Consider the following 25,889-nt stretch of genomic DNA (forward strand, 5'->3'; position numbering starts at 1 on the left):
TCCAGAACTAGAGGGTGCAGGTTTAGGGTGAGAGGGGAAAAATATAAGAGACCTCAGGGGTAATCTTTTCACACAGAGGGTGGTACGTGTATGGAATGAGCTGCCAGAAGTAGTGGTGCAGGCTGGTTACAATTGCAACATTTAAGAGGCATTTGGATGGTTGTATGAATAGAAAGGGTTTGGAGAGATATGGGCCGGGTGCTGGCAGGTGGGACTAGATTGGGTTGGGATATATGTTCGGCATGGACGGGTTGGACCGAAGGGTCTGTTTCCATACTGTACATCTCTATGACTATGACTCTAAATGGAGGATTGTCTGCTACCAATACAGACTTGTCCTTCCCTCTCTATCCTTTATAAATTTTGTACTTGCTTCTAAACTGCTTCATCTTTAAATTCTTCCAGTTCTAGTGAACGGTTGCCAAGCTGAAACTTCAACTCCATAGATACAGCCAGATCTGCAGGGTGTTCCAATTTCAGTTTTTCATTCCTGATGTCTGGAATCTAGGGTATTACATTTTGGCACTGTATATCTATAGCAGGACATTTTTTTTTTCTCCTTTATTTATTCATGGGACAAAGATGCCACTGACTAGACCAGCATTTAGATTAGATTACTTACAGTGTGGAAACAGGCCCTTCGGCCCAACAAGTCCACACTGACCCGCCGAAGCGCAACCCACCCATTCCCCTACATTTACCCCTTACAAAACACTACGGGCAATTTAGCATGGCCAATTCACCTGGACTGTGGGAGGAAACCAGAGCACCCGGAGGAAACCCACGCAGACACGGGGAGAATGTGCAAACTCCACACAGTCAGTCGCCTGAGGTGGGAATTGAACCCGGGTCTCAGGCGCTGTGAGGCAGCAGTGCTAACCACTGTGCCACCGTGCCGCCCACTACTGCCTAATGTTAGGAGTCAACCACATTGCTGTGGGTCTAGAGTCAGATGTAGGCCAGACCAGGTAAGAATGGCAGTTTCACTTCCTTGAAGCGAACCAGAAGGGTTTTTCCAACAACCAGGAATGATTCAAGGGCATCATTCAAACTCTTAATTGCAGACATTTATTGAATTCAAATTCCACCGTCCGCCACGGTAGGATTTGAACGTGGGTCCCCAGAATATTATCTGGGTTTCTGCATTAACAGTCCGTCAACAATACCAGAGGGACATCACCTCCTCCTATATTAACAATTACCTTGTTTCCACCCTGGTCCACATAACGTGCTGTGTTATTGTAAACCCGCAACATCGGGACAAGACCATTACTGTTTCCATTGGTCTGAAATGATAACAGGTCATTATCGATAAGTTATATTAATATAGTCCCTCTAATTTGAGAATCATTGAGGCACTTGACAAAATGCTATCAAACAAACATTTGACACCAAGTAGGACGAATTAAGAAGTGAAACCTGATTTAATAACTTAGAGCCAAATCCCCCAATGGTGGAATGATTAAAATTAAAAATTTGCACAGGACTAGTGATCTCAGACAGGAAACAGGTCACCACATTAAAAATGCCCACCTTGATCCCTCTGTACAGACAAGTATCGCTCAACTGTTACTTGAGCTTCTGACTCAACTACCTTTTCAAGCAGCGAGTTCCAGCATCCCAGTACAAGAGTTCAAAAATTCTCCTAGATACCTCCCTCTCTCCTCCCCCACCTTTGATCCCTCTACCAATGAAAATCAGAATTATTTAGTTTAGAGCAACACTGGATGAAATTAATAGTTAAATCAACATCATACTGCCACTGGTGATTTACTGCACATGTATCCATGACCCCACCTGGTGGTAACATTGCTCATATGCCAAGGCTTACACAAAAGGCCAGAATTAGAGGAGCATAGGGGCCTTAAAGGGTTCTAGGGCTAGAACCAGTTTTTAGATTCGATTACTTAGTGTGGAAACAGGCCCTTCCGCCCAACAAGTCCACACCGACCTGCCGAAGCGCAACCCATCCAGAGCCATTCCCCTACATTTTACGCCTTCACCTAACACTACGGGCAACTTAACATGGCCAGTTCACCTAACCTGCACATTTTTGGACTGTGGGAGGAAACTGGAGCACCTGGTGGAAACCCACGCAGACATGGGGAGAATGTGTAAACTCCACAGAGTCCGTCGCCTGAGGCGGGAATTGAACCCGGGTCTCTGGTGCAGTGAGGCAGCAGTGCTAACTACTGTGCCACCCACAAATTGGTCCAATCACTGAAATCAGTCCTCTTGGAGTTGAACACTTCTCTAATTTGTTTTGCTCCTTTTCATAACCAGCTTATGCCAAGTGATGTTGTGATGAACAGAACAGCAAGGGAGGTGCATCAGGGCAAGAGAGTGACATGTTTAAAGCGAGTGATCAAATTGAGGCACGTTATGAAGGGGTTTGATAAATATAGATGCAGAGAAAGGTTTTTTAATTATATAGATCACGGTGGCACGGTGGTTAGCACTGCTGCCTCACAGCACCAGAGACTTGGGTTCAATTCCCGCCTCAGGCGACTGACTGTGTGGAGTTTGCACGTTCTCCCAGTGTCTGCGTGGGCTTCCTCCGGGTGCTCCGGTTTCCTCCCACAGTCCAAAAGATGTGCAGGTCAGGTGAATTGGCCATGCTAAATTGCCCGTAGTGTTAGGTAAGGGGTAAATGTAGGGGTATGGGTGGGTTACGCTTCGGCGGGTCAGTTTGGACTTGTTGGGCCGAAGGGCCTGTTTCCACATTGTAATGTAATCTAATCTAATCTAAAAAAAAACACAAATGGCTACACATACAAGATAGTTACTAATATATCCAATCAGGAATTCAGGAGAAACCCACTTTACCAAGAGGGTAGTGAGAATATTAAATTAACTACCACAGGAAATAATTGGGACAAATCTTAGCTAAATTTAAGGGGGAAGTTAAAAAATAACTAATGAAGGAGAAAGGAATAGAAGAGATAAAGAAATTAAGATAGGGTGGGAGGAAGTTGAGTAAAAACAACACCAAGGAGCAGCTTAATTGCAGGTTTGCGTGGTAATTACAATGCTGAACACTTTCCCACAGCATGATGGCCACTGCCCATCTGCTGAATGTGCAAACTGCACTCTCTGTACTCACGCCAGCAATGTAGCTTCCTGTCGCTCGGATACAACTCACAGCAACACCAATCCCACCGGCAGACTTGGAAATCAGAGCACATTGCTTCAAGGTGTCATAAATCCCTTCAATGCTGTCATCCTTCATGGCCAGCAGGAAACAGCTGCAAGACAAAGTCAGTTCAGTGGGTCAACAGAGAGGGGAGAAAGGGTCTATCCCTTCCTTACTAAGGATTCATTGCACAAGCCACCACTCATTCACAGGATGAGGGGAAGTCATTGGGAAGGCCCACTTTTGTTGGGCTGGAGATGGTGGTAAACAGCAGTTCATCTAATCTAGGTATGGGACTCTGAATTTACCAACATCTGACCGACAAACACTCCTAACTTATGAACAGATGCTTTACATTGAGTCAGAACAAGTTGATGGACAAAGAAATTAACTAAGAAACAGATTCCAAAACAAAACCTATTTGCAACTCAGGGACTGCCTGTACACCTGCAATGCAGTCTTTTTTTTAAAAGTGGTGTGATACATTTAAATGGTTTGCAAGGCCTTTCAGAGGGCAGTTAAAAGTCAACAACATTGGTGTGGGTTTGAAATCATATGTACATAGACCACACAAGGACAGCAGTTTTCCTTTGTCACAAGAACACTTGAAACTAGTAGGATTTATGGCAGTATGGTAGTTTCACGAGCATAAACAATGAGTGGCATTTTATTCTATATTGACTTATTGAATCTAATTTACCCAGCTGCTGTGGCAGGATTTAGAAACTTGCCTCCAGTGCATTCATCCAAGATACTGGATTGCTTGCACAGTTAAATAAGCACTAAACTATCCTTCCCCAGGATGAATCAGGAATTGCTGCTGCTCAACACTGAGCTTTGATTCATACAGGGAAGATTGATGGAGGAAAGCAAAGTCTCCTAATAAAGGTGCTAGAAGAAATAAGAAAAATAATCATAGCAGTAGTGATGGGAGGCTGGAAGCAAGCAATGATAGTATTCACAGACAAGATAATTTACTGAATTTTTCCCAAGAGTAAACTTGTGGACAATCACTAAACGTAACTCTGAAAATAGCTTAATGAAAACTTTATTGACTGCCTTCAAGGAAGGGAAGCTGCCAACTCTATTCAAAATGATCCACACAGTATGTTTGACTAAGTAAGTGGCTTATTCTTTTTAATCATTCCTGGGATGTGGATGTCACAGATAAAGCTATAAAGCACAGATGATTCCTAGCTTCCCCACAGTATCATTTTTATTTTAATAATTTAGTATAATTGAGGTTTTGCCAGACCATTTCAGAAAGCAGTTAAGAGTCACATTGTCATGGACTTGGAGTCACAAACTCAACGTGAAAGTGTAATTCCCTCAATTATGTTTAACAACTGAAGGTACTCAGTAGGACGATGGGTCTGTTGAATACTGTATGACCTTTCCATAGTAATGTTTGGTCACACTGACATGTTCAACTATCTTGCAAGACTCTGAAGCATTCAAATGCTAATAATGAACTGCAGTCTCATTAAGTATTATTTGACCAAAATGCCCTGGTTCAGTTCCTCTATTGCCCAAGACACCTCAGGATTAGAAAACATCAGACAAAGTAAAAGAGCATGAACGCCACTTCAGTAAAGCTCACAGACTGGAGGAAGGGAAAGTAGAGGAACATACTGAGGAGCTTCTAAATAATTATTCTGACTCCAACCTCAGAAGTTAATGAGGCTTGCTATCAATGATAATAAGTGCAAAGACGAGAAGAAAGTGCCTTAGAAAGAAAATTCAACTTTTAGAAACAATGGGGAGTAAAGCTGAGGACAGCTCCATACCTTGAGAGTTGAGGTCTGTTTGTACCAGCATTGAACAGGGTAGGAGAAGCATGAGTAAACCACTTCTCAGACAGCAGGTTATATGTTTCAATGGCAGCATCAATATCACGTTTGTGGATCCCAACAGCAACCCTCATAAGCATGTGCTGAGGCCGTTCTGCCACTGAGAAACAAGAATCCATGTCAAGCACAACATAGCATCTCATCAGTACATATAGAATGAACCTGAATCCAACACTTATGAGACTGCCAGGATTCTTAGGGACACAACAGGTTCAGGCTAACTCAAAAGGCCCCTCACTTTTCAAGAGCTACTGCTCTGAATTGAGTTCAGCATTAAATCACATGGGGTGAGTGCGGGAAACAGCTGTGCTACACTAATGGACTGTATCAGCCAAACATCCTCAAGTCAATTCCTATACACAATGGATACCAGAAATGCCTATCACAAACCACGCCACAAGAAAAGTCAATCAACCAAACTGATGCTGGTCAGCATTTCATTAGAACACTAACCAGTTCAGTAAGGAATGAATCTATTTTCCTACCAGTTCAGGGACATAAAGATTAAATATCACTAAAAAGAAAGGAGAGAGTTAAACCACCACTCCATTCTCTGCTCAATGCTGAGTCAAATCTTAGAAACAAAAGGACACTAATTAACATCCTGAGGGGCCTTGACAGGGTAGATGTGAAAGGATATTTCTTCTTGCTTAAAAATGAAGAGTCACTGATTTAAACAAAACGTGACAAGGAAAAAAATTTCAGAGGGTTGAGCGCCTTTAGAACTCATCCTCAAAAAGCAATGGAAACAGAGTCTTTAATACTTGTAATATGGACAGAGATTCTTGATAAGCAAGATAATGTTATCTGGGGTAAGTGAAATATGGAGTTACCCAGTCATCCGTGATTTTATTGAATGGTGATTTTGTTTTGGGGGGGGGGGGGGGGGGGGGGGTGGAGGCGAGAAAGAGATTTGACAGGCTGAGCAACATACTCTTGCCTCATATGTTCATAAACTACGAATATTCAGAGATCAAGTCTCTGCAGTGAAGGAACAAATTTCAACTCCACTCATGGTTGAGTGGAGTTGAAATACCCATTAGCCATAATTAAATGGCGGACTGGACTCGATGGGCCGAATAGCCTTACTTCCACTCCTAAGTTTTATGGTCTAAATACAATGCAGGATAAACTTAGAAGATCTGGCAGCATCTGAGGAGAGAGAAAAACAAGTTCCACGGTGACTTGTTCAGAACTTTCTTTCCCATCAACGCTGTCAGACCTGCTGAGTTTATCCAACATTCTCTATTTCAGATTTCCAGCATCTGTGGCATTTTGTCCTTGCTCTGCCAATTAAGGATTGAAATAATGGTTATGAAGAGAATTGCTGACTCCTCTCAGCTGACATTTCTTCAGCAAGGGATCCAGTGAGATATCCAATCTCCGCTATCCTACACCAAGAATTAACAGCAAATTAAACATACCTTTCCCATTGATCTTTAAAAGATAGGAACGCTCCAGTGTCTGTGAAAAAATAATGCAAACGTAAGCCAACACAAAGGTATTAACATAAAGTGAACACCACCTCATCAACCAGCTCACCTTGAATCCGAAGTAATTATATGAGAAGTCCCGGTCATAGATAATGGCAGAATTCAGGCGCTAAATGAAAAGAAAAGCAAAGCATCACTTTAGAAGAAATCTGTTATTCAGCTAATCCCAAAGACACCTCACCCATTCAGATAGGTCCTGAGCATCAAACATTACTAGTCAATAGACATTACAATATTGCCCTGCCTATAAGGGAATCTACAGTTGGATGTACAGGGATCAGGGATTTAGATTTCCTGAACCAAAGGGTACGGAGGCCAGTTGCTGCATCTAGAGTACACCTACTGCAATTAGTCTAGATCCTGGATCAATCCTGGTTCTTGTCAAAACATCTTAACATTATAACATTTGCACCTTCAGTGTACACAAGGGAGTTAGAATTAGACCCCACCAAACCCTGAGTAAGAAAGCACTTACATCTTTGTTTTCCAGTACAATCTCCAATGTTTCTTTGGAAATCATGGGTGAATGAGAGTTAGTAAGAGGGTTCACATAGTTATATAAATCTTCCATGACCTCTGCAAAAGAAAAAAAACAAAGATATCAAGCAAAGAGGGGTGTTAACCTAATCTAACCTCATAGCTAAAACTTCTCATTCCTGGCACCATTCTTGTAAATCACTTCTACACTCTCTCTAATGCAAAGGGTGGCGACTGCCTGGACCATGCTGCCAGAGGTGGTCGTAAAAGCAGACAATAGCAGCATCCAAGAAGCACCTGGACAAATACATGATTAGGAAGGTATTAGAGGTATACAGATTCTGTAAGTGAACATAGCATTAGCACGGCAGGGGAAGGCGTGCCTGTACTGGCCTGGAGGGCTGAGGGGCCTGTTCCTGAAGGGGCTGTATTGTCTTTCATTCATTCATACATTTCCTATGATGTGGCACCCAAAACTATACACAATACTCCAGGTGGGTGGATGGGCTTGCTCCTACTCTCTATGCCTCTACTAAACCAGAGGATTCTGATGCTTCACTTGTTGTCTCTCCAATCACCTGGCTACTCTCAATCATCTGTGCACATATATAACCAGATCCTTCTGCTCCTGCACTTCCCTTGGAATTGTGTCCTTGTTTTGTATTGTTAGATTAGATTGCCTACAGTGTGGAACAGGCCCTTCGACCCAACCAGTCCACACCAGCCCTCCAAAGAGAACCCACCCAGACCCATTTGCCTTTGACTAATGCACCTCACACTATGAGCAATTTAGCATGGCCAATTCACCTGATTTGCACATCTTTGGACTGTGGGAGGAAACTGGAGCATTTAGAGGAAACCCACGCAGGCATGGGGAGAATGTGCTAACTCCACACAGACATTTGCCAGAGGTTGGAATCTAACCTGGGACCCTGGTGCTGCGAAGCAGCAGTGCAAACCACTGAGCCCAGTCTTTCAGTTGTTCCTACCAAAATGCATCACTTCATTTCTCTACTCAAATCAGAATCTGTAGAGTGTGGAAGCAAACTATTTGGCCCACTGTGTCCACATCAACCCTCTGAAGAGCATTCTACACTATCCCTTAAACCCTGCATCTCCTGTGGCGAATCCACTTACTCTACCCTGCACATCCCTGGTCACTTTGGGCAATTCAGCATGGCCAATCCACCTAGCTTGCACGTTGTTGGACTATGGGAGGAAATTCATACAGACACAGGAAGAATGTGCAAATTGCACACAGACAGCCACACAGAAATGAATCAGAGTCCCTGTTACTGAGAGGCAACAGTGCTAACCACTGAATCATCTAGTCATCATAATGCTACTCGACATTGAAATTTGTCTGCCACCTACCCATCCACTCCACCAACTTGCCTAGATATCGGATTGATAGAATCAAGAGTCATTGATAGTCACCTGTCAATATGACATTGGCCTGCACATTTGGTCAATCATTCTATCGCAAATTCTCACAAATATTACTCACCAGAGAAAACCTTTTTGGTTTCTTTGTGGAGGTTGGAGACTGCAATCCTTGCAGCAAGAATGGCATAGTCAGGATGCTTGGTGGTCATTGTAGCAGCTGTTTCTGCAGCTAGAGTATCTAGTTCGACAGTGGTAACGCCACTGTACAGACCCTGGATCACCTTCATTGTGATCTGTGCCTGAAAGACAAGTTGATCCATCACAGCAGGAAAGCAATGCACAAATTAGTCATCAATTGGTGCACAAACTACACAGACATTTAACTTGTCCTTTCAAAATGACCAGGAGAAAGTGAGGACTGCAGATGTTGGACATCAGAGCAGAGTGTGGTGCTGGAAAAGCACAGCAGGTCAGGCTGCTTTTTCAGCACCACACTCTTGACTTTAAGTGACTGACAACACTTGCCGCAGATTATCTAAACATCTTAGTGTTCTTCTGGCACTCATTAGAACAAACAACAATTCCAAATTTATTGCAAATGACTAACATGACTTTTGACTTCAGGACAGTAAGGCACCAATCGGCTGACAAGTCTACAGACTCAAATTCCTTGGAAATTCATAGGACATAGAACGTAGAAAAATACAGCGCAGTACAGGACCTTCAGCCCTCGATGTTGCGCTGACTGAAGCCTACCTAACCTACACTAGCCCAATAACCTCCATATGCTTATCCAATGCCCGCTTGAATGACCATAAAGAGGGAGAGTCCACCACTGATACTGGCAGGGCATTCCATGAATACTCAACCCACTGAGTAAAGAATCTACCCCTAACATCTGTCCTATACCAACCTCCCCTTAATTTAAAGCTGTGTCCCCTAGTAACAGCTGACTCCATACGCGGAAAAAGGTTCTCACTGTCAACCCTATCTAAACCCCTAATCATCTTGTACACCTCTATCAAGTCACCCCTAAACCTTCTTTTCTCCAATGAGAACAGCCCCAAATGCCTCAGCCTCTCCTCATACGATCTTCCAACCATGCCAGGCAACATCCTGGTAAACCTCCAGTGCCTCCACATCCTTCCTAGAGTATGGTGGCCAAAACTGTACACAATACTCCAGATAAGGCCACACCAAAGTCTTTTACAACTGCAACATGACCTCAGGACTCTGGAACTCAATTCCTCTACCAATAAAGCCCAGTACGCCATATGCCTTCTTCACAGTACTATTTACCTGGGTGGCAACTTTCAGAGATCTGTGTACATGGACACCAAGATCCCTCTGCTCATCCACACTACCAAGTAGCCTACCATTAGCCCAGTAATCCATCTTCTTGTTACTCCTACCAAAGTGAATGACTTCACACTTAGCTACATTGAACTCCATTTGCCACCTTTCTGCCCAGCTCTGCAACTTATCTATATCCCGGTGTAACCTGCCACATCCTTCTTCGCTGTCCACCACTCCCCCGACTTTCGTATCATCCGCAAACGTGCTCACCCAGCCTTCAAGCCCCTCCTCCAAGTCATTTATAAAAATGACAAACAGCAATGGTCCCAAAACAGATCCTTATAAAACACCGCTAGTAACTGCACTCCAAGATGAACCTTTACCATCAACTACTACCCTCTGTCTCCTTCCAGCCAGCCAATTCCTAATCCAAACCTCTAATGCACCCTCAATGCCATACCTCCGTAATTTTTGCAGTAGCCTACCATGGGGTACCTTACCAAACGCCTTGCTAAAATCCATATACACCACATCTACTGTTTTATCCTCGTCCACGTCCTTAGTCACCTTCTCAAAGAACTCAATAAAGGTTTGTGAGGTATGACCTGCCCTTCACAAAACCATGCTGACTATCCTTGATCACAGGTTTGCAAGGCAAAAGCGTCTATATGACTCATTGATTATTCAGGAAGTGCAATTAAATCTCAAGGTCCTTTGGCCCACCAAGACTGTGCAGACAAATGATGCCTTTCTGAACAGAAAACCTTTCACCTCTACATGGTCCATAACCCTCTGTTCCCTACATTTTTATATATTAGTCAAGATACCTCCTTGAATTTTGCCACCAATTCACCTCCATCACCTCATATGGCAACACATTTAAGGCACTTACATCCCTCTTTAAAAAAAACTTGCGCCTCACATCTCCTTTAATCTTACCACTTTATTGCCTTTAACCTACATTCCCTGGCAATTAACATTTCTAACCTGAGAAACCATCATCTGCCTTTTCTCCATCCATTTCCTAGAGTATTCTGTCCTGTCATACCTTCTGGCAATCCTCACTCTCCGCAGCTCCCCCAATCTGTCATCCGCAAGTTTACTGATCAGGCCACCTCCAATATCCTCCAAGTCATTTAAGCATATTACAAACAGCAGGGATCTGAGCACTGATCCCTACAGGGGAATTAGATAATTGTTATAGCATTAAAGAATATTAACAACTTGTACAGTTAGAAGTAGGGCCTTGGACAGTGTTATAGAACAGAGACTAGGGGTTCAGGAGCACAATTCTTGCAAGGTTGCATCTCATGTAAATGGGGTGGTTAAGGCATTTACCATACTTGCCTTCATTACTCAGACCATTAAGTGTAGGAGTTAGGACATTACGTTGAGGTTGTATAGGACACTGATTAGACCTCTTCTACAGTACAGTGTACAGTTCTGGTGACCTTATTGTAGGAAGGATATTAAACTGGAGAGGCTCAGAAAAAGATTTACCAGCTCGTTGGAGAGTGTGAATTATAAGGAGAGGCTGAATAGGCTGTGATGTTTTTCATTGGAGAGTAGGAAGCTCCAATCTTTACAGAGTGGCAAGGAGATAGGGCAGAGAGAAGTGAGGGTTGCTGGGAAGGGCACTTTTTTTTTAAAAAGTGGGTGAGATCTAAGCCAAGACAGCAGGGTCTCCCTCCCACCCACCTCTAACATTAATAAGGGTCTAATCTGAGTTCTTCAGATTTTCTTTTTTTCCCCCTCTTCCTTGTTTAGTCCTGTGTGGGCTTTTAGATTAGCAGGGTATGGATGATAAGGCAGTTGCATGTTCCTCCAGGAGAATGTGGCAGGTGAAAGACACGACACTTCTCCATTAGCCACATCTGCAGGAAGTGCACCCAGCTCCAGCTCCTCAAAAACAGTTAGGGAACTGGAGCTGGACAAACTGCAGATCATCCAGGAGGCTGAGGGAGAAATTGAGGAGGTCACTCTGCAGACACAGGAGAAGGTAAAAACAATGACTGCAGATGCTGGAAACCAGACTCTGGATTAGTGGTGCTGGAAGAGCACAGCAATGGTCTACGTATTTGAAACCCTCCCTCCTGCACCAGCTGCCTGTTGCTCACCTCACTATCTCGTTGCACTGATAGCAAACCTGAGAACACTACTCAACTTGTCCTGCTGTTTAGTTTCCATCAGAGCTCTCTGTAGTCCCTTTTCGGATCCTCAATCCTTTTCCTGGCTATATCATTAGTACCAATATGTACCATGTTTTCTGGCTGCTTACCCTCCCCTTTCAGAATCTTGTACACCCCATCGATGACAATCTTCCAGGACTCCTGTTCCTGACACAAAATCTCCTGTTAATCCATCTAACTATGGAGTCCCCCTACCGCTAGCATTTCTCTATATTCCTTCACCCGCCCCCCCACCCCTCCCCCCCTCCCCCAACGCCCTTCCCTTCTGATCCTCAGTGCCAGAGATCTGTCAACTATGTATCCTTGGTAGACTGTCCCCACCAGCAGTATCCCCCAGGACGGTATACTTGTTGCTAAAGGCAGTGGCCACAGGAGATCCCTGCTCTGTCTGTCAGTTCTCTTTCCTCCCTCTGACAGTAACCCAGCTGTCCTTATCCTGTGTCTGGATTAGGGGTGTTGGAAGAGCACAGCAATTCAGGCAGCATCCGAGTAGCTTCAAAATCGACATTTCAGGCAAAGGCCCTTCATCAGGAATAAAGGCAGTGAGCCTTAAGCATGGAGAGATAAGCTAGAGGAGGGTGGGGGTGGGGAGAAAGTAGCATAGAGTACAATGGGTGAGTGGGGGAGGGGATGAAGGTGATAGGTCAGGGAGGAGTGGATAGGTGGAAAAGGAGATGGGAAGGTAGGACAAGTCCGGACAAGTCACGGGGACAGTGCTGAGCTGGAAGTTTGGAACTAGGGTGAGGTGGGGGAAGGGGAAATGAGGAAACTGTTGAAGTCCACATTGATGCCCTGGGGTTGGTGTTCCAAGGTGGAAGATGAGGCGTTCTTCCTCCAGGCGTCTGGTGGTGAGGGAGCGGCGGTGAAGGAGGCCCAGGACCTCCATGTCCTCGGCAGAGTGGGCGGGGGAGATGAAATGTTGGGCCACGGGGCGGCGTAGTTGATTGGTACGGGTGTCCCGGAGATGTTCCCTAAAGCGCTCTGCTAGGAGGCGCCCAGTCTTCCCAATGTAGAGGAGACCGCATCTGGAGCAACGGATGCAATAAATGATATTAGTGGATGCGCAAGTAAAACTTTAATGGATGTGGAAGGCTCCTTTAGGGCCTTGGATAGAGGTGAGGGAGAAGGTGTGGCTGCAGGTTTTACAGTTCCTGCGGTGGCAGAAGAAAGTGCCAGGATGGGAGGGTGGGTTAGAGGGGGGCGTGGACCTGACCAGGTAGTCATGGAGGGAACGGTCTTTGCGGAAGGCAGAAAGGGGTGGGGAGGGAAATAAACCCCTGGTGGTGGGGTCTTTTTGGAGGTGCCGGAAATGTTGGCGGACGATTTGGTTTATGCGAAGGTTGGTAGGGTGGAAGGTGAGCACCAGGGGCGTTCTGTCCTTGTTACGGTTGGAGGGGTGGGGTCTGAGGGCGGAGGTGCGGCATGTGGACGAGATGTATTGGAGGGCATCTTTAACCACGTGGGAAGGGAAATTGCGGTCTCTAAAAAAGGAGGCCATCTGATGTGTTCTGTGGTGGAACTGGCCCTCCTGGGAGCAGATACAGTGGAGGTGGACGAATTGGGAATATGGGATGGCATTTTGTAAGAGGTAGGGTGGGAAGAGGTGTAATCCAGGTAACTGTGAGAGTCGGTGGGTTTGTGTCAAGTCGGTCGTCATTAATGGAGATGGAGAGGGCCAGGAAGGGGAGGGAGGTGTCAGAGATGGTCCAGGTAAATTTAAGGTCAGGGTGGAATGTGTTGGTGAAGTTGATGAATTGCTCAACCTCCTCGTGGGAGCACGAGGTGGCACCAATGCAGTCATCAATGTAGCGGAGGAAGTGGTGGGTAGTGTTGCCGGTGTAATTACGGAAGATCAACTGCTCTACGTAGCCAACAAAGAGACAGGCATAGCTGGGGCCCATACGTGTGCCCATGGCTAGCCCTTTGGTCTGGAGGAAGTGGGAGGATTCAAAGGCGAAATTGTTAAGGGTGAGGACCACTTCGGCCAAATGAATGAGAGTGTCGGTGGAAGGGTATTGTTGGGGATATCTGGAGAGGAAAAAAAAACGGAGAGCTTGGAGGCCCTGGTCATGGTGGACGGAGGTGTAGAGGGATTGGATATCCGTGGTGAAGATGAGGCGTTGGGAGCCAGGGAAACAGAAGTCTTAGAGGAGGTGGAGGGCATGGGTGGTGTACTGAGAAAACTGGATAAATGCAAAGTGATGCATTTTGGAAGGTCGAACTTGAATCTGAATATAGCATTAAAGACAAGATTTTTGGCAGTGTGTAAGAACAGCGGGATCTTGGTGTTCAAGTGCATAGATCGCTCAAAGTTACCACCCAAGTGGATAGGGTTGCTAAGTAAGCATATGGTGTTTTGGCTTTCATTAACAGTGGGATCGAGTTTAAGAGCTGTGAGGTTTTTCTGCAGCTCTTCAACCTCTGGAGACACCACATTTGGAATATTTTGTCCAGTTCTGGTCGCCCTATTATAGGGAAGATACAGAGGCTTTGGAGAGGGTTTCCCAAGATGCTGCCAAACTTCAGGGCTTGTGTTATGAAAAGAGGATGACTAAAATCTGACTTTTATCTTTGGAGAAGAGGAAGAGTGGTGATCTGATCAAAGATGTACAAGGTAATAACAGGCATGGATATAGTCGATAGCCAGAGACTTTTCCCCAGGGCAGGATTGACTGCGAGGAAGGGTCATAGTTTTAAAATGTTAGGAGAAAAGGTATAGAGGAGACACCAGAGGTAGGCTCTTTACAGAGTTGTGAACGCATGGATTGCGTTGCCAGCAGTGGTGGTGGTGGTGGAAGCTGAGTCATTAGGGACACTTAAGCGATAGGGACAGCACTGGATTGAGGGGTCAGTAAATTAGGTTATTTTATTTTAGATAAGGATTAATCCTCGGCGCAACATCATGGGCTGAAGGGCCTGTTCTGTGTTGTACTTTTCTATGTTCTAAGATGAAAGGTGATTTTATAGAGGTTTATCAAATAAGGTGAATGGCAGACATCATTTCCACAGGGTGGGGATTTCAAGATGAGGGAGCTTTTTTTAAGGCGAGAGTGGCAATACTTGTCCTTCAATATAAAAATCATTTCGTCATTACTATATTGCTGTTCGTGGGTATCATTTGTATACTAAGATCTTGCATTTAATATATTATTTACTGTATGTCATAAGTTGGATGTGGATCACTTTAGGGCATCCGAAAATCACAATGCAAGCTTTTCCCTAATGGTTCTATGCTTCACCAGGGGAACACACTTAGCTCAGTCAATCACAGAACCAACCACCAATGAAATGCTAATGATGATTTCACACCAGTGGCAACAGAAAATCATTAAAAAGCCACTCACTGGATCCACAAAGTCAGGATTCAGGCCATAGCACAGCTTCTGTATTCGGGATGTTATCTTGTCAAACATGACCCGCTCCTGGCGTCCATCTGAATAGCAAAACATTACAAGTTTAAGCACTTCTTCATCCATTAAGCAGTCAATATCAGCTGTAATTTAAAAAGCATCTTTAGCATAATGAAAAGTTTCTGACTGACGTAAAGGAGGGAGAGACACACAGACAGATAGAATTAGGAAAGGAATTCATAAGTTGCAAGAGCATCAAGACATTAGCAGCAAGAGGTGAGGGAATCAGTAGTAGGGATGCAAAGTCTGTGGCTCAACTACAAATAATTCAGGAGGCCACTCCTCAACTACAGGAGGCCACTCAACCTTTAGCCTACGGCCAACAAAATTGTGGCTATTTTTGTACAGATGGTTCTCCTATAGACAATAGATGCAGCAGTAGGCCATTCTGCCCTTCGAGCCTGCACCACCATTCAATATGATCATGGCTGATCATCCTTAATCAGTATCCTGTTCCTGCCTTATCTCCATAAGTCTTGAGAGCTCTATCCAACTCTTTAAATGAATCCAGAGACTGGGCCTCCACTGCTCACTCTCTCAGCGGAGCAGGTAACGGCTGTCTGATGGTGTTTTTTTTAAGTCACGGTATAGTCCAGTTATTGTTTTTTTTTAACGGCTAAAATTTAAAGTGTTTTTTAAGCGCCTAGCGGACCCGGAAGCTGGTGTCGCGCTAGCTTACCAGGGAAGGTTTTTTTTCTTATAAAAACGCGCAGGCAAGGAACCCGAAGCACTACAGGGGTAGAGCCTCCCACCCGCCGCCCTCCTCTAACCTAATAATAAGACCCATTGTGACAAGCAGGTAAGTGCTGCATTTTGCTTGTTTGTTTCTTTAGATCTAGTTTTTAAAGTTTACCTTTTAGAGGGATGGTAGCGAAGGCAGTGCAATGTTCCTCTTGCAACATGTATGAGGTGAGGGATGCCATTCGCGTCCCTCCTGATTACACTTGCAAGAAGTGCACCCATCTGCAGCTCCTCCAAGACCGTGTTAGGGAACTGGAGCTGGAGTTGGATGAACTGCGGATCATTCGGGAGGCAGAGGGGGTCCTAGATCAGAGCTTTAGGGAAGTAGTTACTCCGAAAGTTATAGAGATGGGTGACAGTGAGAGGGAGTGGGAGGAAGCAGCCAGTGTAGGGACCCCCTGCGGTCATTCCCCTCAAGAACAAGTATACAGTTTTGGATACTTGGGGGGGGGGGGGGGGGGGGGGGAATGACTTACCAGGGGTAAGCAACGAGGTTCAGGCCTCTGGCACGGAGACTGTCCCCGTTTCTCAGAAGGGAAGGGTGGAGAAAGGTAGAGCGATAGTTATTGGGGACTCAATAGTGAGGGGCACAGATAGGCGGTTTTGCGGGGGCGACAGAGACTCACGATTGGTATGTTGCCTCCCAGGTGCAAGGGTACGTGATGTCTCTGATCGTGTTTTCCGGGTCCTCAAGGGGGAGGGGGAGCAGCCCCAGATCGTGGTCCACGTTGGCACCAACGACATTGGTAGGAAGAGGGGTGAGGATGTTAGACAGGCTTTCAGGGAGCTAGGTTGGAAGCTCAGAGCTAGAACGAAAAGAGTCGTTGTCTCTGGTTTGTTACCCGTGCAACGTGATAAGATAGTCGAGGAATAGGGAGAGAGAAGAGTTAAATGCATGGCTACAGGGATGGTGCAGGAGAGAGGGATTCCGGTTTCTGGACAACTGGGGTTCTTTCTGGGTAAGGTGGGACCTCTATAAACAGGATGGTCTACACCTGAACCTGAGGGGCACCAGGATCCTTGGGGGGAGGTTTGCTAGTGCTCTTTGGGAGGGTTTAAACTAATTCTGCAAGGGCATGGGAACCTGGACTGTAGCTTTAGGGTACAGGACTTTGAGTGTAGGGAGGTTAGGAACATGGCATCGATCTCGAAGGAGGGTGCCTGTAAACAGGAAGGTGGCTTGAAGTGTGTATACTTCAATGCCAGAAGTATAAGAAATAAGGTAGGTGAGCTTGCAGCATGGGTTGGTACCTGGGACTTCAATGTTGTGGCCATTACAGAGACGTGGGTAGAACAGGGACAGGAATGGCTGTTGCAGGTTCCAGGGTTTAAATGTTTTAGTAGGGTCAGAGATGGGGGTAAAAGAGGGGGAGGTGTGGCATTGCTTGTCAAGGATAGTATTACAGCAGTAGAAAGGGTGATGGAGGAAGACTTGCCATCTGAGGTAGTGTGGGCGGAGGTTAGAAATAGGAAAGGTGAGGTCACCCTGTTAGGAGTTTTCTACAGGCCTCCTAATAGTCCAAGAGAAGTAGAGGAAAGTATTGAGAGGATGATTCAGGAGAAGAGTGAAAGTAGCAGGGTGGTTGTTATGGGGGACTTTAACTTCCCAGATATTGACTGGGAAAGCTATAGCTCGAGTTCGTTAGATGGGTCGGTGTTTGTCCAATGTGTGCAGGAGGGTTTCCTGACACAATATGTAGACAGGCCAACAAGAGGTGAGGCTATACTGGATTTGGTTCTAGGTAATGAACCAGGCCAGGTGTTAGACTTGGAGGTAGGTGAGCACTTGGAGGTAGGAGGGTTGTGAGTTCATGGAACGCCCTGCCAGTAGCAGTGGTGGACTCTCCCTCTTTATGGTCATTTAAGCGGGCATTGGACAAGCACATGGAGGTTATTGGGCTAGTGTAGGTTAGGTAGGCTTCAGTCGGCGCAACATCGAGGGCCGAAGGGTCTGTACTGCACTGTATTTTTCTATGTTCTATGCCATCTGGGGCAGAGCATTCCACACACCCACCACTCTCTGGGTGAAGAAGTTTCTCCTCATCTCTGTCCTAAATGGTCTACCCCGTATTTTTAAGCTGTGTCCTCTGGTTCGGCACTCACCCATCAGCAGAATCATGTTTCCTGCATCCAGAGTGTCCAATCCTTTAATAATCTTATATGTCTCAATCAGATCCCCTCTCAGTCTTCTAAACTCAAGGGTATACAAGCCCAGTCGCTCAGTGTGAGGTAGTCCCGCCATTCCAGGAATTGACCTTGTGAACCTACGCTGCACTCCCTCAATAGCCAGAATGTCTTTCCTCAAATTTGGAGACCAGAACTACACACAGTACTCCAGGTGTGGTCTCACCAGGGCCCTGTACAGCTGCAGAAGAACCTCTTTGCTTTTCTATATTCAATCCCTCTTGTTATGAAGGCCAGCATGCCATTAGCCTTCTTCACTACCTGCTGTACCTGCATGCTTACCTTCATTGACTGGTGTACAAGAACACCCAAATCTTTGTACTGCCCCTTTACCTAAATTGATTACAGTTAGGTAGTAATCTGCCTTCCTGTTCTTGCCACCAAAATGGATAACCATACATTTATCCACATTAAACTGCATCTGCCATGCCAATGACCACTCACCTAACCTGTCCAGGTCACCCTGTAATCTCCTAACATCCTCCTCACATTGCACCCTGCCACCCAGCTTAGTATCATCAGTAAATCTGCTAATGTTATTGCTAATACCATCTTCTATATCATTAACATATATTGTAAAAAGCTGCGGTCCCAGCACTGATCCCTGCGGCACCCCACTGGTCACTGCCTGCCATTCCTAAATGGAGCTCTTTGTTTCCTATCAGTCAACCAACTTTCAATCCAAGTTAGTACTTTGCCCCCAATATCATGCGCCCTAATTTTGCTCACTAACCTCCTATGTGGGACTTTATCAAAAGCTCTCTGAAAGTCCAGGTACACTCATCCATCTTCAGAGTTACATCCTCAAAAAATTCCATAAGATTAGTCAAGCATGATTTCCCCTTCATAAATCCATGCTGACTCTGACCTATCCTGTTACTACTATCCAGATGTGTCATAATTTCATCCTTTATAAAAGACTCCAGCATCTTTCCCACCACTGAGGTCAGACTAATTGGTCTATAATTTCCTGCTTTCTCTCCCACCTTTCTTAAAAAGTGGTACAACATTAGCCACCCTCCAATCCTCAGGAACCGATCCCGAATCTATTGAACTCTGGAAAATAATCACCAACACATCCATGATTTTTCAAGCCACCTCCTTCAGTACCCTGGGATGTAGACCATCAGGCCCTGGGGACTTATCAACCTTCAGACCTAACAGTCTCTCCAACACCAATTCCTGGCAAATATTAATTCCCTTAAGTTCAGGTCCTTCAGCCACTGTTACCTCAGGGAGATTGCTTGTGTCTTCCCCAGTGAACACAGATCTGAAGTACCAATTCAATTCTTCTGCCGTTTCTTTGTTCCCCATAATATATTCCCCTGTTTCTGTCTTCAAGGGCCCAATTTTAGTCTTAACCATTTTTTTGCCTTTCACATACCTAAAAAAGCTTTTACTATCCTTTATATTTTTGGCCAGTTTACCTTCGTACCTCATTTTTTCTCTGCGTATTTCCTTCTTAGTAATCCTCTGTTGTTCTTTAAAAGCTTCCCAGTCCTCCGTTTTCCCACTTATCTTTGCTATGTTATACTTTTCTCTCTTAACTTTATGTTTCTTCACATCCCTCGTCAGCAACGGCCACCCATGCCTCCTCCTAGGATCTTTCTTCCTTTTTGGAATGAACTGATCCTGCATCTTCTGCATTATACACAGAAATATCCGCCATTGCTCCTCCACTGTCATCCCTGCTAAGGTATTGCACCATTGAACTTTGGCCAGCTCCTCCCTCATAGCTCCATAGTTCCCTTTATTCAACAGAAATATTGTCATGCCGATTATACCCTCTCCCTCTCAAATTGCAGATTGAAGCTTATTGTATTATGGTCACTACTTCCCAATGGCTCCTTCACTTTGAGATCCCTGATCAATTTGTGCTGACATGTACCATCACCTATAACATGTTTCTACAACACGAATTGGCTATAACACAATTGCCAAATTTAAATATATTTCCAGAACACAAACTTTCCTTACTTGTATTAGCTATAACACAAGTCCAGCCCCATTAGTTCTAATGGTGACGGTATCACACAATTTTCTTATAAAGCAAGATTGCACAGATACCGAACCATGGCGTTACAAGAGAACTACCAGTACTTTAACACAATTTTCTGCACTATCCCCATATCCTGTGCTGTTTTTCATGTGTAGAACTACTGATCTCAGTCTTGTACATGCTCACTGACTGAGCCTCCAGAGCCCTCCTAAGTACATAACGTTGAAGGCTCACCAGTGAAGAAATCCTCAATTCGGTCTTACACAGCCTCTCCACTATCCTGAAACAGTATCCCCTCATTCTAGAGCCAAAAGCTTGGGAGAAAACATCATTCCTTCAGCTATCTTGTATGAATTCTACATGTTTGAATGAGATCACCTCATTCTTCTAAACCCCAGAGACTACAGGTCTAGCATGGTTAATCTTTCACATAAGGAAAATATCCCCATCCCAGGACTCAGACCAGTGAACCTAGTTGCACTCAATGGCAAGTAATGCTTTCTTTAAATAAGGAGACAATACTGACACAAAATAGAGTGAGAAGATTTGGTGGGTCAACAATTATGACTTTCTGGCCAGAGATAGACCCACCTACCTCACGTAACATGTTTGAACAGGTTGATTAAAACTAATTTAAAGGGGAGAACAGCTGAGTGGTGTGAATAATGCTGCAAGACTGATGGGTTAGTGTGTAGACTGAGTGCCTGGTTTGATACAGAAGTGGTCGCACCAAGGCTCTACAAGACAAGTTTTTCAGCCATTTCTATTTTGGGGGATCTACATCTACTATTCAGAACCATAATTTTGAACACCTATCAAATTGTCTCAATGCTCTCTGCGCTCAGGACTAGAACAGCCACCTCTGATCAATCCATACTGTTGCAACTCATTTCAAGAATGGCTGTTGTAAATAGTTTCTCTATCTTCACTAATACACTTTCTACCTTAAATGTGGTGCCAATACATGCCTGAGATCTCCTTTAAAAATGTACATGTTATTTATAACAACACCATTTTCTTCAGACCAAAATTAATTATCTCACACTTTTTTTTCATTAAATTCTGCCACACATCTACTTATTCCAGTGTGTTCAAGCTTTTTGCAAGGTTACTTCTCTCTTCACAATTCATAATACATGCAAGTTTTGTATCATTTCCACTGTCCTTGCAAATCCATCTCGAAATACACTCACTGAAGGTCAGAGAAAAGCCACAAGTCCACCTCTGCAGCAATCAGCAGCCTGTAAATACCAAACAGAACACACACTTTATGGTGTCTAAACCTTAGCCAAGATCATAGATTCTGGGTCCTGCCACCCATTGCCCAACGTTACAAAGGTCCGGTCTGGCTGGTTGAAGATTGATTAATGAGCCTTGCAAAATTGTACACCCAGAGGTATAACAGAGGGTGTACCATGTTCCAATAGTCATCCAACGATTTCGGAGAACATCTGGTGTAATCTGCAAGCATTTGTTTTAGAATTACTAGTCTTGAATGAGTTAAAACTAACCTTCGACATCGTCTCAATTGAGATTTATAAATTCTATTCATTCTTCCGAAACCGTGTCCATTTCACCAGCGTCTGACTTATTTCAGTCCCCATACATTCGAAAGCCCTGAACTTGTTATCGCTGGAATAGTTTCGCTTTGATACGCGGGGCGAGAGTTTGACCCGAGGCCCTGCTCTCTATCCACGTCTCTCTCTCCAGCTTCCTGATCCATAGCCCAGTTTAAATTCACTTTTATATGCTGAGGTTCAGCGCGGTTCACTCAATTCCCGCCACTCTTATAACCAACTGCTTCGGCGCCAAATTCAAAACTATACTCAGGCGGGAGAACAAAAAAAAGTGTATATAAAGGGAAGTAGAACCGTGGAATTACAGGGAGCTGCAAAGAGTCGAAAGAAACACTGGAAAGATGATTTTTTAAAAAATCAGACAAAGCAATGAATAGTTATATTCAGAGGCAGAGCAATCGCACTTTATTTCTGCATAATGGAGAAAATTAAAGCTATCAAGAGGACAACAGGTACTGACCAGCCTCAGTGGAATACAGAAACACAAAGCTATAGGTTGACAAAACAGCCACAGAGCGCCAGAACAGAAATTAAACCAATTACAAATTTCCCCCAGACCAGACATGGAAAGGTTCACCATTCGTCAGCCTTGCAAGAACCTGCACCAAGCACTCCAAAGAAGTCATATTGGACTAGAAATCTCAACTCTGCCCATAGATGCTGCCAGCCCTGTGGAATTTCTCTCGCAGTTTCTGTTTTTTAACTGCAGAAAATCCGAAATATCTTGCTTTAGCTCACACGACCCGAGCTAGGGTGAGGGTTTACAGTGGCACTGGACCCAGTGACCCACTGGACACTGAGCTAATCTGAAAACGTCTAATAACTACATCCCCCAGTGCTCCCTATCTGCACTGACTGGGGGTTGGCACAATGATCAAACATACCTACACACAGTCAAACATCTGCCCACATTCAAAGTTTACCATTTCTCATGCCCCCTTTATAACGGGGACAGTCCATGTAAACATGTCACACCCATGGAGCTAGCGCTCCCGCTGGCAGGAGGAGGTAACTACATGGTGACATGTTTACATTGGCAGCTCCCACTATGGATGTGAACATATGGATTCAAACTGGATACAGTCTGAATAATTTGACAATGAAATGGGAGACTGAATGTCATATAAGGATTAAAATCAGGAGGTGGCCATTCAGCCCCAAAATCCTGCTGCTCCATTTAATAATATAATGGATGATGAATCTACATCCCTGTCCACCTCTGAGAACCCCTCATCCCTTCAACAGGAGTCTTGACAATTTCTGTATTACAAATGTTCATGGATCCTGCTTCCACCGCCTTTTCAGGGAGAGCTGCACAGAGAGAGAGAGAGAGAGAGAGATACAGGCACAGACACCCACCCACACAGACACCCACCCACACAGACACCCACCCACACAGACACCCACCCACACAGACACCCACCCACACAGACACCCACCCACACAGACACCCACCCACACAGACACCCACCCACACAGACACCCACCCACACAGACACAGACAAACACAGACACCCACCCACACAGACACCCACCCACACAGACACAGACAAACACAGACACCCACCCACACAGACACCCACCCACACAGACACCCACCCACACAGACACCCACCCACACAGACATTCCCCTGATTTGTTTGAAACCAGCGAGCCCAGGGTGCGGGCTGTCCCACAACAGGGAGAGCCTCCTCTCCCCACACCCGCCCGTCCCCGTAAACACCCTCAGGGTCTCATCTTTCAATAAAGACCTTACACACAGGGGGCCCACGGCACCCAGGGGACCAGGCCCATCGCTCCCCAGCCCGGGGGTAAAGCTGCCCTCCCCCGGGGGATGGCTGCACCCCAAGCCCACACTCTCCCAGAGGTCAGGCCCATCCCTCACCGGGAGGCGGGGGATACACTTCCTCCCCATCTCCCCTCCCCGGTCTATACTACCCCCTATCCCCGGTCTGTCGTTAGGGTCGGGGTCTATGTCCCCACCCCCGGGCTCAGTACCTCTCTTGATGACGAACATGTTGCTGAGGCCCGGGGTCTGTGTCTGTGTTGTGAGGGCCGGGGGAAGATCGGGTGAAGACTCTCCGGAGACCGGGATGTGGTGATCCGTTGGTGATCTCGCCGTGAACCCGGTCCCGCTGCCGCTCGAACTAAAGCCGCGCGCGCCTTTCCCGCCGGAATATTAATCGGCCTCGCGGCCAATCACGACCAGCGGGGCCCCGCCCTCGACCAATGAGCGGCCGGGGACGGTGCCGGGCTCCGCCAATCGAGACGGAGCCCGCTTGGCCGCCGTTGTCATGGCAACGTGGGGCCTGCTGCTGCCGGTGAAGCCAGGGCCTCGATTAGAGAGGATCCCACCCAGTTCCAAGCCCTCCCTGTCGATAGGACAACCGCCTTCAAACAAAGTGAAAGATCACACACATCAGGTTATAATCCGACAGGTTTATTTGGAAGCACTAGCTTTCTGAGTGCTGCTCATTCATCAGGTGGCAGTGCTCCGAAAGCTAGTGCTTCTAAATAAACCTGTTGGACTATATTCTGGATTAGTGATGCTGGAAGAGCACAGCAGTTCAGGCAGCATCCGAGGAGCTTCGAAATCGACGTTTCGGGCAAAAGCCCATCATCAGGAATAAAGGCAGTGAGCCTGGAGGGTGGAGAGATAAGTGTGTGTGATTTTTGACTTTGTTCACCCCAGTCCAACACTGGCATCTCCAAATCGTCACCATCGAACAAGGGCTCAGACTAACAACATGAGGAATCCAGGAGCAGAAAGAGCCACTTTCCAGCCTTTCCAACCAACATGCTCTGACATTTTAATTAATATCTCAGAAATTAACAGAATGTGCAAACTAATATCTGACAATATGAGGTCTAATTGCTCTTCTCTGCAGGAAAATTAAGGGAGAACAAGCTGTAAAATAAATCTTGTCCCACATTGCCAGGACAGGATGCATTCTCACAGTGTGCCATGGGCGACATACAGAGACACTGAGCCCCCGTCCCCAAAGGAAACTCATTATCAGATCTTATAAAAGGTCATTGACCTGAAACTCTGTCTGTCACATCTTACATGTTGCCTGACTTGCTGAGAAATTTAAACTATAGTGAATCCTTATGGAAATCACTGAAATGAACATTTCTACGTAGCATTACTTTATTGACAAGAAATAGGTGCAGTAGCAGACCATTTGGACCTTTCAGTCTGTTATGTTTCAAACATTCATAGCTGATCTTCTACCTCAATCCCACTTTGTCTCACTCTCTCTCAATACCAAAAAGAATTCTGCCTTGAATGTACTCACTGACTGATAATCCATTAGTCATAGCTGGTGTAGACCATATGGGCCAAATGGCCTTCTGTGATGCTACGATCTTCAACATCACTTCACCAGCTTTGAATACAAACCAGTTCCAGCAAAGTTCAGGGCAGGAGGAAGTACCAATGGCGACTGTTGAGATCATACCTTCCATGATCAGTAGTAGTGAACCAGAATGTGGAAAAGGCAGGTGAGAAGTTTCTCTCAACAGTCAGTGGTGTGCCATTTCTCATCATGACATCCCCGTACAGCTGACTGAGTTGTAAGGTGTGTGATTTGTATATATTTTAATATAATTTATTCGGATTGTGAAAAAGAGGTGTATGAGTTTGAGCAGTCTGTCTGAAAGAGTTGAATGATTAGCCCTATTAGTTTCAGCTTGGACCAGTTTGTAGAAGTGTTGACTGAAGCTGGATACATAAAATAGTTACTTCTGAGAAAGGGAGGTAGTATAGTTTGACCCTGCACTCTTTGGAGTTTAGAAGAATGAGAGGAGATCTTATTCAAACATACAGATTCTTAGGGAACTTCACAGGGTAGATGCTGAGAGGTTGTTTTCCTCTGTGATTAAGTCGAGAACCCGAGGGCATAATTTCAGAGTAAGGGGTCACCCAGTTAGGTTAGAGGTGAGGAGGAATTTTTTCTGTCAAACCTGAGGAACCCTTTACCACAGGGGGCTGGTGAGGCTGAGTCATTAAGTATATGCAAGGCTCAGATTTTTAATCAGTAAGGGAATCAATTTTGTTCCGGGAAAGAAGATATTCACATTGTTACCTGTCACTGGAGAACCATTAAATGCAAGGTCACCAAAGATCCTTAGACAGCATCTTCTAAACTCAT

At 45.3% G+C, this 25,889-nt stretch overlaps 1 protein-coding gene across 1 annotated transcript in view; it reads right to left on the bottom strand.

Moving 5' to 3' along the window:
• The window catches only part of rrm1 (ribonucleotide reductase M1 polypeptide), a 39,285-nt gene extending 15,373 nt beyond the window's left edge, over positions 1-23,912 (bottom strand). Inside the window, exons 1-9 of the mRNA XM_072576697.1 lie at positions 23,734-23,912; positions 15,169-15,257; positions 8,461-8,638; positions 6,952-7,052; positions 6,526-6,585; positions 6,408-6,447; positions 4,921-5,083; positions 3,104-3,245; positions 1,203-1,286 (exon numbers count right to left, since the gene is read on the bottom strand). Coding sequence (XP_072432798.1) covers positions 1,203-1,286; positions 3,104-3,245; positions 4,921-5,083; positions 6,408-6,447; positions 6,526-6,585; positions 6,952-7,052; positions 8,461-8,638; positions 15,169-15,257; positions 23,734-23,752 — 876 coding nt within the window. The 5' untranslated portion in view covers positions 23,753-23,912. The remainder of the gene's footprint in view (positions 1-1,202; positions 1,287-3,103; positions 3,246-4,920; positions 5,084-6,407; positions 6,448-6,525; positions 6,586-6,951; positions 7,053-8,460; positions 8,639-15,168; positions 15,258-23,733) is intronic.
• Positions 23,913-25,889: the final 1,977 nt, after the last annotated feature.

The sequence above is a fragment of the Chiloscyllium punctatum genome, chromosome 9 (assembly GCF_047496795.1).
Source record: "Chiloscyllium punctatum isolate Juve2018m chromosome 9, sChiPun1.3, whole genome shotgun sequence".
NCBI classification, from domain to species: domain Eukaryota; kingdom Metazoa; phylum Chordata; class Chondrichthyes; order Orectolobiformes; family Hemiscylliidae; genus Chiloscyllium; species Chiloscyllium punctatum.